The sequence below is a fragment of the Colossoma macropomum genome, unplaced genomic scaffold, assembly GCF_904425465.1.
Source record: "Colossoma macropomum unplaced genomic scaffold, Colossoma_macropomum, whole genome shotgun sequence".
Taxonomy (NCBI): Eukaryota; Metazoa; Chordata; class Actinopteri; order Characiformes; family Serrasalmidae; genus Colossoma; species Colossoma macropomum.
Window position 1 is genome coordinate 26,687,175 of NW_023494810.1, and position 18,676 is coordinate 26,705,850.

At 37.5% G+C, this 18,676-nt stretch overlaps 1 protein-coding gene across 2 annotated transcripts in view; it reads left to right on the forward strand.

Moving 5' to 3' along the window:
• Nucleotides 1-18,676, forward strand: part of LOC118799921 (inter-alpha-trypsin inhibitor heavy chain H3-like) — a 40,581-nt gene that overhangs the window by 1,243 nt on the left and 20,662 nt on the right. The window contains exons 4-23 of one of the 2 annotated variants that reach the window (XM_036560030.1): nucleotides 752-906; nucleotides 1,011-1,115; nucleotides 2,603-2,765; nucleotides 2,866-2,976; nucleotides 3,869-3,997; nucleotides 4,104-4,220; nucleotides 4,327-4,495; nucleotides 5,926-6,051; nucleotides 7,043-7,224; nucleotides 7,809-7,994; nucleotides 8,284-8,423; nucleotides 9,716-9,876; nucleotides 10,631-10,657; nucleotides 10,810-10,836; nucleotides 10,979-11,032; nucleotides 11,109-11,222; nucleotides 11,307-11,508; nucleotides 12,395-12,567; nucleotides 13,787-13,898; nucleotides 14,529-14,663. In XM_036560030.1, the coding sequence (XP_036415923.1) occupies nucleotides 752-906; nucleotides 1,011-1,115; nucleotides 2,603-2,765; nucleotides 2,866-2,976; nucleotides 3,869-3,997; nucleotides 4,104-4,220; nucleotides 4,327-4,495; nucleotides 5,926-6,051; nucleotides 7,043-7,224; nucleotides 7,809-7,994; nucleotides 8,284-8,423; nucleotides 9,716-9,876; nucleotides 10,631-10,657; nucleotides 10,810-10,836; nucleotides 10,979-11,032; nucleotides 11,109-11,222; nucleotides 11,307-11,508; nucleotides 12,395-12,567; nucleotides 13,787-13,898; nucleotides 14,529-14,663 (2,588 nt within the window). Of the gene's footprint in view, nucleotides 1-751; nucleotides 907-1,010; nucleotides 1,116-2,602; nucleotides 2,766-2,865; nucleotides 2,977-3,868; nucleotides 3,998-4,103; nucleotides 4,221-4,326; nucleotides 4,496-5,925; nucleotides 6,052-7,042; nucleotides 7,225-7,808; nucleotides 7,995-8,283; nucleotides 8,424-9,715; nucleotides 9,877-10,630; nucleotides 10,658-10,809; nucleotides 10,837-10,978; nucleotides 11,033-11,108; nucleotides 11,223-11,306; nucleotides 11,509-12,394; nucleotides 12,568-13,786; nucleotides 13,899-14,528; nucleotides 14,871-18,676 lie in introns of those variants that run through there. The other variant, XM_036560031.1, reaches the window with a different exon arrangement.

Here is an 18,676-nt window from a genome sequence, read left to right on the forward strand (position 1 = left end):
GTAAAGTAAATATGAGTTAGTAAGTTAGTAAGTAAATTTCACATCAAACCACACTGAACAATTTTGTTTATGTCTCAGTATCTGAATTATGCAGAAATTAAAAAAAAAATACTGCAGCTAAATCTAACATAGGGGTGGGCAATATAGCAAAAACATAACAACACAACGCTTTGACATTTTCACAATTTGCAGTATCTATAATGATATTTTTCTTTTTAGCCGGAAAACAAAACAGACAAAAAAGCAGCAGTATTTAACACATTTAAAGAATGTCAGAAGTGTCGCTTGATCTAGGCTTCTGAGGATATAGCCCTGAACATGTTTTAACCAGCTCTGAATGAGAGAGCGGCATGTAGTTGGTCAGTAATTGGTCAGTGTTTTTCCAGTACCAATGACATCAGTAAAACATATTATGATGTGATATAATCTCCCTAGATAATAATACTTTCATATTCCCCACCCTAATCCAACAGTACAACCAAGAGCTTAGTAAAATGTTTATCTGACAAAATTTTGGCACTTTTATGATGTTGCTTGTTGTGCCTCAAAAGGCTGAATCAGTGCTCGTTCTTCATTTTGTCTCGTTAAACTGACAGACAGCGAGACACTGCACTGTATTTATTTTACTGTGTGTAGTCTGCATTGTCTGCTTACATAAGCCCCAATTTTAACAAGACAAATTCCTCATGAATACAAGTGATTCTGAAAAAAGATGATCGCATTTAAAAAAGATGCTCCATCTCTCTTTCAGACAGAGGTACAGAGTGTGAAGATAGACTGCAAGGTGGCGTCTCGTTTTGCACACACTGTCATGACCTCCACAGCTCTGAACAAGGCCAACGTCTCACAGGAAGTGTTCTTTGAAGTGGAGTTACCAAAGACAGCCTTCATCACCAACTTCAGCATGTCAGCCATCGAACGTTTATACTGATATTTCATGTTTATTTATGAATTCATTAAGTCCATTTATATGTTCTTATGTGTAATTGTTATGTGTAACATAATTTCAGGGAGATTGATGGCAAGACGTATGTGGGAGAGGTTAAAGAAAAGGAGAAAGCCAAGAAACAGTATGAGAAGGCTGTGTCCTCTGGACAGACTGCTGGTCTGGTCAAGTGAGTGACAAGAGAACACCCCTGGTCAAATATTTTTTTTTTTTTTATTTTAAAAAAGTTAACACATCCTCTACAGAGATAATTGGGAAAAAAATAAAACGTAGCATAAAATGTTGCATAACTTTTGCACAGGCCACATTTTTAGTTTTTTTCCTCCATATATTACATTCAGCATATAAACAGTAACTGTGCATTAAATGTGCAGAGTGAGCTCTCTGTAGACGATATGTTAACGTATTTTCACTTATCAATTAACAAAACATGTAATAAGTGCCGAAACTTTTGCATACAACTGTATAAACACACTATGAAAAATACCTAGTTGAGCATGAAACACACACACACACACACACACACACACACACACACACACACACATCTAAACCACTCATCCTTCTGGGTTGCGTGCTGAAGCCTATCCCAGCCACCATCGGGCGGAAGGCAAGATACACTCTGGACAGGTCGCCAGTCCATCGCAGGACAGACAGACAGACATACACATTCACACACACACTCACACCTAGGGACAATTTAGCACGTCCAATTAGCCTGACTGCATGTCTTTGGACTGTGGGAGGAAACCGGAGTACCCAGAGGAAACCCACGCAGACACGGGGAGAACATGCAAACTCCACACAGAAATGACCCTGGTCGTGAGCATGAAATAGTATGAATAAAATTTAACAAATGTGATGAACCTAAATGTTATTAATAAATAATTATGTCAACTGTAAACTTAATTATTAATTAATAAGCAAAAAGAAATTAAATAAATGTGCAATTAGATTAAAAATAACACAAAATGTAATAAATACATAAAGCCATTTTAAATTTTGAGCCAGTATCAACATTGTAGATATTCAAATCGAAAAAGTAAAAGGCCATTAAAAACTAGTGAAGAAATCCAATTGGATGTGTAAAAAAATTAATTTGTAACAAAATGTTATTTTACTAGTACAACTTTTATTTGAGATGTAATTTAGTTCTACATCTTAAGAATTCATGACATTTCCCCCTTGAGTTTGATGATATGAACTTTACTAGCATTAATAAAATTTTAATATAGTTTTCACAAGCACAAATGTATTTTTGACATGTTGAAATTCACATTAGTGAAAAATGAATTGTTACATGTGCTAAATCATTGTGTATCAATTAGATAATGTGATAATTACAAATTATAAATGGTCAAAATAAACACTTTACTAAGAAAAACTGAATTTATACTATTAAAAAAACTCCACTATAATGTAAATGAAATTGGGAAATAAGTTATTTTGGTGATAACTGAATTCTTACGTGCTTGGGGGTCCTAATCGACTGGGGGTGCTTATACCACTTATAGGTAGAAACAGTCCTGATCATGGCTGTGATCGGGTCACAGACACAAGCTGAAGGCGTTTACACACCCATTTCCTCTTGCATTCTAGAGCTTAAGTGACTGTAGTTTTACACTGTCAGTGTGAAATTAACGTTGGTCTTTTCAGAGCCTCAGGCAGAAAGATGGAGAAGTTCTCTGTGTCTGTGAACATCGCCGCCAACAGCAACATCACATTCACACTTACTTATGAGGAGCTCCTTCAGCGTCACTTTGGCAAATATGAGATCATGATTAGAGTCAAACCCAAACAACTGGTCCAACACTTTGAGGTGCAGTAGGTTAACACCTGCTTAATCTCTTTTTATTTAACTCTCTTTGTCTCAGACACCTTCAGGAACCTGCATTTCATTTGCACAATCTCACCTACAGATTGCTGCTGACATTTATGAGCCGCAAGGCATTGCGTTTCTGGACACCTATGCCACTTTCATCACCAATGAACTGCTCCCCCTGGTGGAGAAAACTGTTACTGACAAAAAGGTGAATTATTTTTTTATGTAATATTTATTTCCTCAACAATACTGGCAAATACGGTGTTTATAAATAATTGCATTAATTGCAGTCTTATTCTGAGTGTAATCTTTATAGACCCCCACTGATGACATCCTTTCTTAATAAAAATAATGTGTAGCCACAAGTTACTAAGACATTACCCTAATGCGTGACCACAACTTAGTAAGGTGTGGTAACAAGATAATTACAGACTTATAGAATTATAGACTTAATTATCTCGTCCCCACACCTTATTAAGTTGTGGCCACCACTTAACTATCTTGTTACCATACCTTACTAGGTTGTGGCCACTACTTACCTATTACAACTTAATTATCTCGGTCACATGCCTTACTAAGACATGGCCATGACTTAATCAGCTCATTCACAGTCCTTACTAAGTTGTGGCGACATATTAAGATCCTGTTCCTACACCTTAGTAGGTTATTCCCAGAATTTTTTTTACTGAGCATGAATTAGTAAGGCTTGAGAACAAATTAATTAAGCCGTGGCCACAACAATGTAAGGCAGGGGAATGAGAAAATTTGTTAAGTTGATGATTTAGTAATTTCCACAGCTTATTGTGATAGTTAAATTGTGGCCATAACTTAATAAGCTGTGGTAATTACTAAATCATCTCGTTTGCATGCCTTACTAAGTTGTGGCCCTGTCTTTATCACCTCATTCCCATGCCTTGCTAAATTGTGGCCTTATTTTAATTTTCTCATTCCCGCACCTTACTAAGTTGTGGTCACAATTTAGTAATTTAATTTCCATGCCCTACTAAATTGAGGCCTTGTCTTAATTTTCTCATTCCTGCACCTTAGTAAGTTGTGGCGTAACAGGCATTACCCTGAATTCCTATGATCCTTCTTTTCAGGCCCACCTGTCCTTCTCTCCAACTCTGGACCAGCAAAGGAAATGCCCAGACTGTGACGGTACACTAATAGATGGAGATTTCTTCATTAAGTACGATGTCAACCGTGTACAGGATCTTGGTGACATTCAGGTTCAGTTTTGAATAGTGTCCCTTCAAGCAGATGTTTGTGGATGCAATCATTTATCAAGCACAACTCTTCTATTTTCACTAATAACTGTCTCTCTCTGTGTTTCAGATAGTGAACGGGTACTTTGTACATTTCTTTGCTCCAGCTGATTTACAGCGATTGCCAAAGAATGTAGTGTTTGTGATTGACAGGAGTGGATCCATGAGTGGAAAAAAGATGGAACAGGTAAGATGTTTTAGTGGAAAGTCCTATTGAAAATATCCTTTAACATCACTAGCATAGTGCCCACTTAGGCTTTTTTTGTTTTGAATCGTTTTCCAAACTCTGACAGACTCGAGAAGCTCTACAGACCATTCTGGATGACTTGTATGAGGAAGACCATTTTGGGCTAATAACATTTGATGATAAGATTGTGGAATGGAGACCATCACTGAGCAATGCGACAAAGAAAAATGTGAATGCAGCAAAAACGTTTGTAAAAAACATACAAGCAGTGGGCTGTAAGTATCACTACACATGGTATAATGAATGGAATTGTTTTTTTTAAAACTTGAGAATAAATGAGCTTTACTTTTGGAAAATCTCATATATCAGTGCATTTGCAAAATAAATGACGTTTGGACCACACTTGGATGCAAAGAGGGTGCTTGTGAGAACCCATTTGAAGACTGGCAGGCCAGAGAACGCCTCAAACCAGGGACACAGTTCTACAGAGTGCAAAAGCATGCACTGTACCCTCAGTTTGAACTTTTGTATCCTCAGCTTTGGGGAAAATGCATTAAGTCAGCCTGCCTAACTCCTACCTATAACCAGTCCTGTAGTGTGTAGATTAGCTTTGTAAGATTATGTGTGCAAGACGGCTCTGATAGCATACTATGGCAGTTACATTCTATATGGCCAAAGGTATGTGGACACCTGACAATTAAACCTTTATGAGCTTGTTGTACATCCCATTCCAAAATCATGGGCATTAATATGGAGCTGCAGTGCAGATTCGCCCAACAGACTGCCAGATAGTGAAATGTGAAAACATGTTTCCACTGCTTCAGTGTCCAGTGGTAGCGTGCTTTACACAACTGTGGATTTTTTATTTTTTTTTTTTACACCTGTTAGCCATAGGGGTGGCCTTAAATAAAGAGGGGTGTCCACATATTGTAGGCCATGTAGTGTACATCTGATAAAGTCTAAAACATTCATGTCAATGCAAATTCATGTGAATCAATGTGAATTCACGCAATGTATTGTAGTATAGTTAGCATCTTCTGTCGTTAGTATAGATGTTCACTAATGCAGGGGATATTAATTGAACGTTGTCAGCAAGTAGGCTTAGTGCCATTAACATGGGTGGATTTTTTAAAAATGAATAGTATTTGAGTATCTTAAAGAGAAACCATTTTATTATATTATGTTATTCAAGCGACACACTGGTCTTCAGTAGCATCCCTTGTGGGAATTAGCAATTAGAGCATGGGATATTCTAATACACTTATGAACCTTTTCATTTTTAGTCATATCATCATAAACAAATTCCAGCTATGAAATTAATTATATTTTTTATTAAAAAGCACCCCATCATTTATTTCTGATGCACCCTCAGTGATGGAACAGAGCTGGCTCAAATTCTGGAAAATTCTATGTCCCTTGGGTTACTGGAGGGTGGATGCTAGACTGAATGAAAGATTCCCAATGGTTAGATCTGTCCACATAACGATTGTAATGGCTGTAAGTTACAGAATTAAATTTATCATTCAGCTCGGTACCTGTACAGATCTAGAATAACAAGAACAAGTAGGTGATGTGTTAATGTGTTGTCTTTTAAATAATGTATCTCTCTGGACACCAAGCATCAAAAACATTTAACAGCTGGAAAGTAACTGAAAAAACAAAAACTGAATCAATTAATCTTTTCTTTTTTCCCTTTTCCCTTTAGGGACCAATATCAACGATGCTGTTTTACGTGCTGTTGATATACTAACTGCAGCTGAGAAAAACAAAACTGTCCCAGGCAATAGTGCCTCCATGATCATCCTGCTGACAGATGGAGATCCTACCTTTGGTATTTTTTTTGCAATGATGTGTACATGCTTGTATACAGCTTTTTGATCAGACATAGATTTTTAATACAGAAAAAGATGGTGAAATGACTCTTTCCACATGGGAATGAATGGGGGGCAAACATTTGAGCACTTGACTTAAATTATGATGATACAAGTATACTAGCAACACCTTCTTAACCACATGGAATGCCATAGCGACCCCCTAGCAATGTAACTTCCTGGGATACCACAGCAACCAGTTAATAGTTTCCTATGTTATAATAGTTTTATCAGCTTAAATATTAACAGCCATAGCTAAGGTGTTACTTAAATTTACAAAAAAGAGCGAATTTAAAGCTCAGTAGACTGTTACTGTTTATGAACACTTGATCATAATTTACAATACAAGAGTTAAGGGGAGAATAGGCCTGAAATAGCCTATAATGACCTACAACTGTAGTGTAGAAAAGTTCAAACTTAACACAGACAACAGACAAATTTCCTGATCAAACTTATGACAGTAAAAGACAGGCAAACAGGTCTAGTAAACTGCAAGCTACTGGCTTTCCAACTTACAATTAAAGGACACTTCAGTTAAAATGAAAAAACACTGCTACTTCTGTGGTGAACAAACTCATATCCTACAGCGATGACATTTTAGTTTGTAGAACAAGATTTTCTGGTATAAAAAACAAGTAAAAAGGCACTGTGGGGTGGATTTTTGGGGGCAAGCTGTTTTGAAATATTCTTTTCGTTAGCTGATGAATACAGAAAGACAAGAAATAATACAGCAAAAAACATTACTGGTAGAGAGCCAAATATTTTTAGCGGTAACGTTTTACATTTTGTACAGCCAAATAACTACAGCTCAGCTCAAAGCAATGTTTAACATGTTGATAAAAGCCACATTAGGTCTTTTATCCATTTTACATATAGATTTCTGCTCAGATGAACGGTTTCTTTAGAAAGAACATAAAAGATCTTTTAAGAATGTTACATTCTTTTTTATAGGTGAGCAAAACCTAGACATAATAAAAAACAATGTCAAGAATGCCATTGGTGGAAACATGAGCCTCTTCTGCTTGGGCTTTGGCTATGATGTGGACTATAATTTTCTGGATGTGATGGCCAAGCAGAACGATGGTCTAGCTCGTAGGATCTACGAGGCATCAGATGCTGTTCTTCAGCTACAGGTACAAACCAGAAACTGCTTTTGTTTGCTGTATTTAAACACTTAAATGGCCAGAGTCCACCAGCGGGACAGTTAAGGAGGTTAACCGGGCCTTAAAGAATGGCACTGCTGCACTTTAATTGCACTGAAATCTTACAAATGTCTAGTTACTTAGGTCTCCAACATATGTTTACCAAAAGTAATCACTAGAACTGTAGAAAATGTGTAATTGCACTTTTTCAGACTAATATTGTTTTCTTTAAATCAAGGTCCATCCTGTTATTTTGGCCAAAAACACCAGAAGGTCCATTTTTTTTGTTTAAGGCTCAATTTTGCTTAAGGCTTGAACACTGAATGTAGTGTGCCAGACTAATTCATCCACAGGAAGTGCACAAACTCTGTGTTATTAGGTTAAAACTCCCTACTTAAAACCTATGTTGATGATATAGGTTATATATTAAAATTGCAAGCTTGCTATTTGAAATCTGCACTCAAATTGAAATTTCTATTTAAAAACAATCATCTTTCAGCCTTAGTGAGCACCTGAATTATGTTACAAGTATGATGGCACAATCTTAAGCCTGCAAATGCATTCTTTATTCAAAGGGATTCTATGATGAAGTGGCAAGTCCTCTCCTATCAGAAGTGCATTTTAATTATCCAGAAGACACAGTGAACTCCCTCACTGGCAGCTACTTCAAGCAGCTCTTTAATGGTTCTGAGATTGTGGTCGCAGGCCAACTGAACGACATCGAGATGAACGATTTTGCAGTTGAAGTTTCCGCTCAGGGGGTGAGAAACTAACTACACTCAAATTACATTTTAAAAAAAAAAAAACCTAAATGGTTGGAAGCTCTGAATGTATGTTTCTAGGAAATCCCTTTTAATTGGGATAGAAGTTCTTCATGATGTGGAGGTTCTTCAAACTTTACAAAGGTTCTTCACATTGATAAGGTGTGAAAGGTGAATTAGACCTTTATTAAGACTATACAGTAGAGAATACATAAAAATGTAAAATCACACTGTATAAGGCTGGATGCAAGCTGGTCCTAATGGCTTTAATCTCTTTCTTGTTCGCCAGGCAGAGAATTATTTTGTGGCGAAAGGTCAGGCTAGTGCCCAGAAGTGGGATACCATTTTTCCTGATCAAGAGTACATTTTTGGAGACTTCACAGAGCGTCTCTGGGCATATCTGACCATCCAACAACTCCTAGATAAAAAGTGAGTGTTATAATGGGCTTTATTTGAAGGCTACCTACATAAGGTCTTCGTAACATACAGCTAGGCATTGAATAATATATTTCTAAACCAAGACGACATACGTTTTGTGAAATAAATTAAGCATTGACATAAGGGGCATTAAACTAAAGTGACAGACTTTAGTTCCTTATATAAGAATATTATGAAGTATCTTTGCCAAATAATGGAACTTAAAGCAGAAGCGAAGTTAAGAACCCTATATATCAGTTCTAAGTATTTCTACGTGAATTGAAGTACAAAGTTACATTTTTTTTAGGGAGACCGGAGTGGCTACAGACGTGAACAGCTAACCCTGTTTTTCATGTCTGCAGGACCACAGGCCTCCTATATAGAAACTGTTCAGTTAATATAACATTTAAACTGTAGTAACCAGGCTTAGATCTTCAAGTTATCTGCCCCTTGGCACAAATATTTGGAGGACTCCTACCTGGCTAACATTTTTGAGTGGACAGTGAATTTTTTATATCACAGCAGCCTATGCAGCACCACAATGGCATACTAACTGTAAGTGCATATTTTTTCCAATCGAGACAAAACACTAGCAAGATTACACATATTAATGAGATCACAGGATAAAATAAATCTAACAATGAATGCAACACTTCCTGGCTTTGGAAATTGGCACCCTCTACTATGCTGAAGTTTCAGGTCTTGCTCTTACAGAACCCCCAGGAACATCTTTTAAATGTCTGGAGCTTCAAATTCAAATACATTCACAGGAAAACTAGTTTGCTGCTAAAAAAAAAAATGAAAGCTTTACCGAGGTAATGGTGGATAGTGTAACATTTGCTAAGCAGTGATTGGAGGGAAGAGTTTAAATGTACACTTTGTCTATTTTTATTTTTCAACTTCACTTTAATACAGCTGCTGTCTTTTATACTGTGTGGAAATTTCATGATGAATTCACCAACAGAAATGCTTCAAAATCACTTATAATCAATGCTTTTTTACATTAACTTATTAGAAGTTAAGGACGGTTTGCTGTCTCCTGTAAAGCTACCATTCTGGAGAAACTTGTTTTAGTTTGGACAGCAAAATTATAAGTAGGTGTAATATGGCCTATGAACAACTCTCTTAAATAAAATTAAACAGCAATAAAAGTGAAAAATCTTGACAGTGTGTAGTTTCGGAGTAAGCTATCAAATAGTTCACTGAGTGAATTATGAAAAAGTGTTAATGAGTTAATCTTAATGAGTAAGTTCTCATCCATACATTCTAATATAAGACTCATAATGGTTGGCATTTACTCACAGAGACAAGGGTACACCAGAAGAGAAGGCGAACGCCACGGCTGAAGCACTGGAACTCTCCCTGAAATATAACTTTGTCACCCCGCTGACCTCTATGGTGGTCACTAAACCTGAAACTGATGAAAAGCCAGAAGATACACTCATTGCTGACAAGCTAACTGAAGGTATGAATAACATGTAGGCTGATCTAACTGTTTAAAACTGAATAATAATTAATACTAGCTTTGAACCCCATTTATTTAATTAAAGATAATAAAAATAATTTCTCCAAGCTAGAAATGATCATTGTGCGGGACAAAAACTATGCTTTGAACATAAAACATTTCGTTAAGGGAATCTTTTGGATTGACAAAGGCAATTTTAAAAATTGCCACTTAATCTGGACTTCAGAATAGCTAACGAAGGGACTATAGCTATGTTAGGGTGCAAAGCTGGGATGCAATGGAATGCAAGTACTCTGAATGTACGTATTCAGAAGACAAAAGTATCTCGATTCAGTCCAAGTTATATTTTGAAAAGGCACTATTCAATATACAGTTTCTTTTTAGGTTTTAGGAAAATACGTTTAGAACACATCCACTGAATAAAAAAATGACAATCTTTAAAAGAAACACCATCGATGCTTGTGAACATCACCACATAGCGTGTAACAAACACCCTCATCAGAAGGACTCTAAAGAAGAACTCAACAAACAGTTTTGGTGCAAACAGTGAAGCTCTGCTTTTTATATTACAAACAACTCATTACATTCAAAGACTTGATTTAAAATGTTAGTACATCAAGCTCTGTTTTACCTGTATTTTGGTGGTATATTTTTATGTAGCAGTTTTCTACTGGCTCTAAATAAATAATTCTAACTATATAGCCATATCATTAAGTGCTGTATCACTAACAATCTGTTTTGCATTGATTTACAGATCAGCGTACAGGCGTTTCAACTCCAAGTAAGAACTCAACCCATTCAATAGATTTTAAAGACTACATTGTTATTCTGAGCTTCAGTGTCATCTCTATAGCATAACACATGTGATTTGAAATGGAAAGCCATATCATTAAGTGCTGTATCACTAACAATCTGTTTTGCATTGATTTACAGATCAGCATACAGGCGTTTCAACTCCAAGTAAGAACTCAACCCATTCAATAGATTTTAAAGACTACATTGTTATTCTGAGCTTCAGTGTCATCTCTGTTGCATAGCAAATGTCATTTGAAATGGAAATAAGAAAACAACCATTTTGTTTTTCTGCTTCATCTGATTCTAGGTCAAACTGTTCCACAGACCAGTTATAGTTATGCTTCATCACCTATAAATTGGGGTAATCATGTTTATTAAACCTTCTACATAGTAACCAAACACTCAAACAAAAGGTAACTAAACTATTTTGTTGACAGTTGATGGAGATCCACATTTCATCATCGAGTTACCAGATAAAAATGATGCACTGTGCTTCAACATCAATGACAAACCAGGTACCATCTTCAACCTGGTCAAAGACCCTCTGACAGGTGAGCATGTGGTGGTATGCAAAAATGTTTGGACTGTAGGAGTCCTTTGTGAGAGTTCTCTAACATCTAACCTTTTCTTAACAGGCACCGTAGTAAATGGACAAACCATTGGAGACAAGAAGGTGAACCCTGCTAGCAAAGAGAACACCTACTTTGGGCGATTTGGGATCATTCATGAGAAGTTTGGTATCAGATTAATGGTGTCCACACAGGAGATCTTGGTGTCTGAACATGGCAAACAGGCAAAACTCTTCTGGTCTGACAATACCTCTGTCAAAGGCCTCAAGTAAGTAGGATACTGCAATTTTGCTACTGGCAGTACTTCTTAAACAGGAAACAAAACTGAACGCAGACGTTAACAACTATTTGGGTCCTACTTGCATGCCTATCAAGAAGACCAGTCAGCATGCCCTGGAATCACATTGCTATCAATTTTTAAAAAGATGGTTCTTGTTAAGAGTTCTTTAGTAAATAAAATGGTTCTGTATAGAACCATGAACTCTTAAAGAACCATTTGCATGATTTAAGAGTTCTTTGCAGCAAGAAAGAATTCTTCAGATTCATGGAAAATGTGCTGTAGAATGTTCTGTATAGAACCTTTTTGAAGTTCTATGTAGCACCAAAGATCTTTTATTGTTATGATGTCAGGCTTGTAACAATAGAAGAACCCTTTTTGGTTCTATACAGAACCACCTACAGCAAGTTCTCCATCAATCTTAAACACCCATTTATGCTACAAAGAACCCTTTAATCATGCAAAGGGATCTTTGACTGTTCCTTTGGTCCTCTGAAGAACCATCTTTGTTAAGAATCTAGAGAACAGCTCAATATCAGTTCAATAAATGGGAATGTGCAAGATAAATAATATAATGGTATAAATTTAAAAACATCAGCATAATTGAAGTTCACTACCCAAGACAGCCGGACATTCAGAGCTACCTGAGATGCTGTTTCCCAACCGGTGTAGTCCAAACTCTAACTTTAAATGGGAACCTTAGAGCACTTCTTTTACATTCTGATCACTTTATTGTTTAGGCTGGTAACATGCAGAATAGCTTAGTGCCAATTCAACATCACAGTGAAACATCACTTTGTGCCATCAGTGTACAAATTCATCATTTAGTCAAGCGTTAACCATGGTAACAATGTTGATTATTTTTCCTTTCCTCCAGCATGGATCTGCAAGTAACCAAAGATCGCAGTCTAACAGTGACCCTGAGGAACTCTGTGAAATTTGTTATTATTCTGCACAAAGTCTGGAAGAAGCACCCCTACCACCAGGACTACCTGGGCTTCTACACCCTGGACAGCCATCTTTTCTCTCGAAGAGTCAATGGCCTGCTTGGTAAGACCACCACACAAATGGAAAATTTGGAAAAAGGAAAAAAAGGAAAAATGGAGGGTTGTTACACTTTTTGTCCACTTAGTGGCGGTTGTCATAATACTTTTTCCAACTTTGATACATTCACATTACAACTCATTGCTTATCCTTTATTTTCCTCACATCCAGTCTTCTGAATGTGATGTAATGTGAACTTAATGGTTCACATTAGCGTGGGTTAGTGACTTATATCTGTCATCAGTGTAAATGAGCTTGTTCCCTGAATCATGAATTCAGAACAAGCCTTATATGAAGCTGGAATGAAAGAGTCCACATTACCAGGCTGAAGTGGCACTATTCCATTTTTTTCCTTAGCACAAATCTGATTTTTTCAGAGATGTGTGGACATGCAAATCAGGTCTTTTCAAATCAGATCAGAGCCACTTTGGCTACATTCATATTACAAGCCTCAATTCTTATTTTTTTCAATGTTTTTAAATTGAAGGTCCACATTTGTGTAGGTAAGAGAATCAGATCTGTAATTAATGTGAACAAACCTGTGTGCATATCCTAATGAATAATGTCACATAAATTAACTACGTGTATCACAAACAACTAAGGCTATGCTTGACTATCTATTAATGTAAGGCAACATTCAGGGAGCTGATGGGCAGTTGAACTGGCACTAAAAATTACATTATTAATTGAGTTATCTACCTGTAATTTTGACTCTTAATCAAGTAATCTGTTATTACTGTAACACTACAGTAACAGTACTTTTACTTAACCCTTTAAATGGCCAGTTTTATTACACACTTCTATAACCTAAGAATAGCTCAGCCAGTTTTCATTGTAGTCCCTGTAGTTTCAGAATAATAAGACTTAGTATTTAACAAGCCTAAGATTTATGTGGTTAAGTAGAGATTTTCAATACTCTTTCCACTCCTGGGTAATAGTAGGATATTTATAAAATAATTTATATTTAAGAAACAATTATTCAGATACATTTCTGATGTACATTCTTGTTATAATGAAAGTTGCAGGAGCAATGAATTATCACCTACTTCCAAAAACGTTATTTCAGTGTATTCTTGGCTAATATAGGTGCCACTCATGCGTTTCCCACCTTAAGCAGAGTGGTTTCTCATCTTAAGGGATCATTTTGTTTATTTATTTGACAATTCAAGCAAATCTGTATGCTCCAGATGCTCTAGACTTTAATAAGTTCTCCTTCCCTCTATAGGACAGTTCTATCATGGTGTACAGTTTGAGGTGAGCGAGCCCTTTGCTGGGAAGGATGTGGACAAACCTGATGCCTTCATGTTCGTGAAGGGACACAGGCTTTTAGTCACAAGGTGAATGCAAACCACCAAATACATATATTTACTGAAGTGTTCTATGTTGTGTATGAATATATAGCAGCAGATTGTGTTATTTCATTGGAAATTTGTTTTTCTCACAACTGACATTGACATTATGAAACATGACTAATCTTTTTCCAACAGCTCAAAGGTTTGACTGGTAATGTACTGAACAAAGGAGCTTGCATGCTACTCAAGACAGAAACTGAATGCAAACCATGCTGACTCTTGCATAGCAGGCGCCAGTGTTTTAATTTTACATGTGCAGCATCTGTATTATTTGCTTACATCTCATAGCTGTTCCTGCAAGCTGCACAAAAGCATATCCTCAATGTCATAACAAAACTCCAATTTCTGAAATGGTAACCTTATACTAAAAAAAAGTTAATGCACATTAAAGTAAGGAGATTTTATTCTAAGTATATTTAGGCCACTTCTATTGGTCGATTCATCATGAAATGTTCAAACAGTGTAAATAAGAGGTATAAATGAATAAAAAAGAATTAATAACCAAAAATAATTTGAGGTTAGGAGCTTTAATGATTTGATCTAATGTTAATCAAAAACAGTTATAGTAGACTACTACTTATGCTAACTCTGTACCTCATGACTCTGTGTTAACAGGGGCTGGCAGAAAGACTTCAGAAATGATGTGAAGAATGGAGAAAATGTGCCCTGCTGGTTCATTCATAATAACGGCACTGGGCTCATTGATGGAGACCTCACAGACTACACTGTCTCTGGCCTCTTCAAGACCAAATGAGAGAGAGCTCATGCACATTAAAGCATTAATACTGTATATAACCAGTTATGTCCAAATGATACTGTTCATTTAAGCTACAAACACTGGCCTGTCAAAATGAAAATCAAGAGTAGTTCTGTGTTTGGCGCATATTAACAACAGACTCCTTCCCTGCTCTTTCTGTGCTTTATCCTTGGAATGATCAATAAACCCTTGATAAGGTACCATGTTTTTGTTTTGTTTTTTGTTTTTTAATTTTTAGTATTACTTAATATTACTGATCCTCAGCTATTTGGCTCATATCTGAAGGTGCCATCATGCTAGAGCTTTGAAAAAACACAGTCTTTACCGTTAAAGCCACTTCAAAGGAAAAAGCAAGGAAAGACACACACTGTTTCTGTATGACCCAGAAAGGACTCCAAAGAATCACCACTGCGGCATGACCTGCCTGGTTTTCCACTCTAATCCACTCATTCAACCCCTTCAAATTCACACTCACCCACACATGCAACGGTCTATCCACAACCATCCATTACACTCCTAACAGAAAGACAGTCTTACCAACTGGGAACACAGGACTAGCCACAGTACTGGTTGGAGCAGACTAACTACATTTTTAATATGGTAGGCTCTAGGGCTCTAGTCAAGATCACCTTTGCCGAGTCCAAGACAAGTCCAAGACCACAACTAGTCGAGAGCAAGTCAAGACCAAGACCAAATGAAAGCGAGACTGAGTCAAGACCGAGTCCAAATGAAAGCAGGACTGAGTGACTGCAAAATTACAAAAGAAGGATTTTCTGTCCACATTACAAAACATCCATCCATCATCTAAACCGCTTATCCTTCTGGGTCGCGGTGGGGTGCTGGAGCCTATCCCAGCTGTCATTGAGCGGAAGGCAGGATACACCCTGGACAGGTCGCCAGTCCATCGCAGGGCAGACAGACAGACATACACATTCACACACTCACACCTAGGGGCAATTCAGCATGTCAAATTGGCCTGACTGCATGTTTTTGGACTGTGGGAGGAAACCGGAGTACCCGGAGGAAACCCACGCAGACACGAGGAGAACAGGCAAACTCCACACAGAAATGACCTTGGTCACCCAGCCGGGAATCGAACCCAGGCCATTCTTGCTGTGAGGCGATACTGCGCCACCGTGCCGCCCCCATTACAAAACAGTATACAAAAATAATTTTCTCAAATTCAAATCATAATAAAATACCCCCTTTTCCTACTTGTAAAAACAACTGTGATACAGTATGAACTGAAAGTTTCTTTCAACTATCACTCGCTGCAGAACCACAAGTCCAAAGGGGTGGGGCCGGACCTGATCCAACTCCGCCCACGTCTTCTTTTCATGGATGTAAAATCATCACATTTCTATTGGTCTGTAAACTAGTATGTATCGCTTACGTTTTCTGCCTACGACTTATTTCATTGCTCTACCCTCTCGCGTTTTTATCTGTGGGTAACCCGCAGGTGTTGCTGGTGTTTGTGTTTTTTTCCTCGATGTTGCTCCGTCCTGAATGCCAAAACACAGCCTTTATAATCGCTTATGATTCACGACGTTCATACTCATTTGTCAAAACTCGAAAAGCTTTTTTCACATTCCGGTACAAAGTCCACTCTGTAGGCCAACATCTCAAGTGTACTTATGATAGACGAGTTCTAGCTGAAAACGCTGAACGTTTTTAAACACTAGAATGCACATATGACAGGTCAAAATAACCCACATAACTGGGTTTTATTACCTAAATCCTGGAATTTCATTAGAGAGAGAAAATGTGTGTTACGTACTTACTTTCACACTCACACTTGATTACGTTTTACTTGAATCTGACGGGCAAGTATAGCAGGGCGGGGTGGAGTCTGATATAGTTCAGACCAATTAAAACACAATGTAGGAGGAGTTGGATCAAATCCAGCTGTACCCCCTGGACTTTTGGTTCTGCAGCGAAGACAGTCTCGTTTCTGTGCATTCAACGTCTGCTCTGAATGAATGCAACCAATTCCCACTCTCAATTATTACAACAAATCCATGCTCTGAATGCATCCAACCAGTACCCACACTGAATTCTCTGAATTAATGCAACGAATCTGAAATCTAAATGAATTCAATCAATTCCTGTATCAGGAAATAGCATGAAAATGTGACTAAAAACAACAGCCCGTCTGTTTTTGTCTTAATGCTTTAATCAAGTTAGTTCATTTACTTGGCTGTTTTAGGTAATACTTGTTTTCAGTTTTGGCATCAACATTATATCAAGATATATTCTTATTCCCTTTTGACAGAAAGTCAAACAAAAGCCTTTCTATGGGCAAAACAAAATGTTCCAATCAACAATGTCATTCATATGACATCAACAGCCCTCCCTGTCCTTTTTATCTGCTTGGATCATCTGCCCCTTGTTTTGAGAGAATACAATACAGTACAGTAGACTTTATGCAGAAAACTGAAATTATTCACTTCTGTGTAACACTTTACTAAAACAAGCTTGTCAAACTGTAAACCAGCCTTCCTACCTAACATCGCTAAACAATTTAACTCTGATTAGCAACATTAAACTACACCATTAACCTAGCTAACTAGTTAGCTAGGTGCAAATATGCGCCTTTGAGTACATTTAGCAACAGTTAGTTAGAAGAACAGTGTGATAAACATCATGTAAGGCTGTCCAATTCAGTAAAAAAACCCATTTGTATGGAACAGACATACCGGACGGACAAATGTTTGAGTTAGCTAGGTTAGCTAACCTAGCTAGCTTCCTCCGTCGTGATAGCTGTAGGTTATCTTAAACTCGACGAGATACATCCGCGAAAAAAATGCTTTAAATAACTTTAGATTTAACACGATAAAGCACAGCGCCTTGGCTACTTGTAGAAGTATAATGAAACACGTCAATTTACCGAGTAAAACGTTAACGAAACAGCAGAAATGAAATAACCACTACTTACACGGTGGTAGAGCGATACCAGGAGGACCGTTCAAACGCTCGGCGGCAAAACACGAATACAATTTAAAGGAAGGCCGAGGTTAAAGGTTATTTCTCACCGTGGTATACCACACTGAATGGGTTTTTACAAAGATTTCATTACGAAACTGTTTACATTTCCATCGAATTACAGCTCACCTTGCCCTTGAGACGATTCAAAGACGCTTAAGCTTCGCTGCGGTTCGCTCCAGTTTACTCCAAGCGAAGGTCAGCGCGCGCCGGTGACCGTTAAAAGTAAGAAGGTTTTTTTTTTTTAACGGTAGTTTAGTTGAACTCGGTCGAGACCAGAGAATATATTTGGTGAAACCTGTGGCCGAGACCGAGACAGGTACAAGAACAACCGAGTCCAAGACAAGTCCGAGACGTTAATAAAACGTCTCGAGTCCGGACACTGCAGCCCTATTATACAGCAACGCGTTTGACTCGGGAGCTCCATTAAACCTTATCATTTTCACTGAAAGTGGAAGCGATAAAAGTGAGACGACGGCAGCTGCAGTGCAATAGAAAAACACCCATTCAAATGAAATCAAAATGAGTCCACTAAAACGCTGGAATGAAAGTTCCAGTCTGGATTTGACGGACGAACAAAAATATTTCTCTCTAAAAATGTGTTTCATCGCTGTTGAGATTATTTATAGCAGCAGCAAATGTTAACCTCTTTCACAAGTGTAAACAGACACGGCTGTGACCACGACTGGCTTTAAAGAGTTATTTTAAAATGCTTTGTATTTGTCAATTCCTGTGAATACAAGAAATGCAAGCCTTGATGTGTCAGCAGTTTATTAAAACGTGTGCAAAAAAGGGCTAGTAAAAAATTTGCCAGAGGAAGCGTGATTTCAGTGTTTACGTATTTCCCTGAACAGAAAGCGAACGTTATGCTCCGTGTCATGTTCAGAACAGAATGGGAATTATAGCATAACATTCACTTTATGCACATGCTAAATGTGTCACTGTGGACAGACCAGATGGCCAGAATTTACTTGAAAAGGAATGAGTTAATTGTGTGTCGTGTGGCTTTGTTTACCCCGCGACC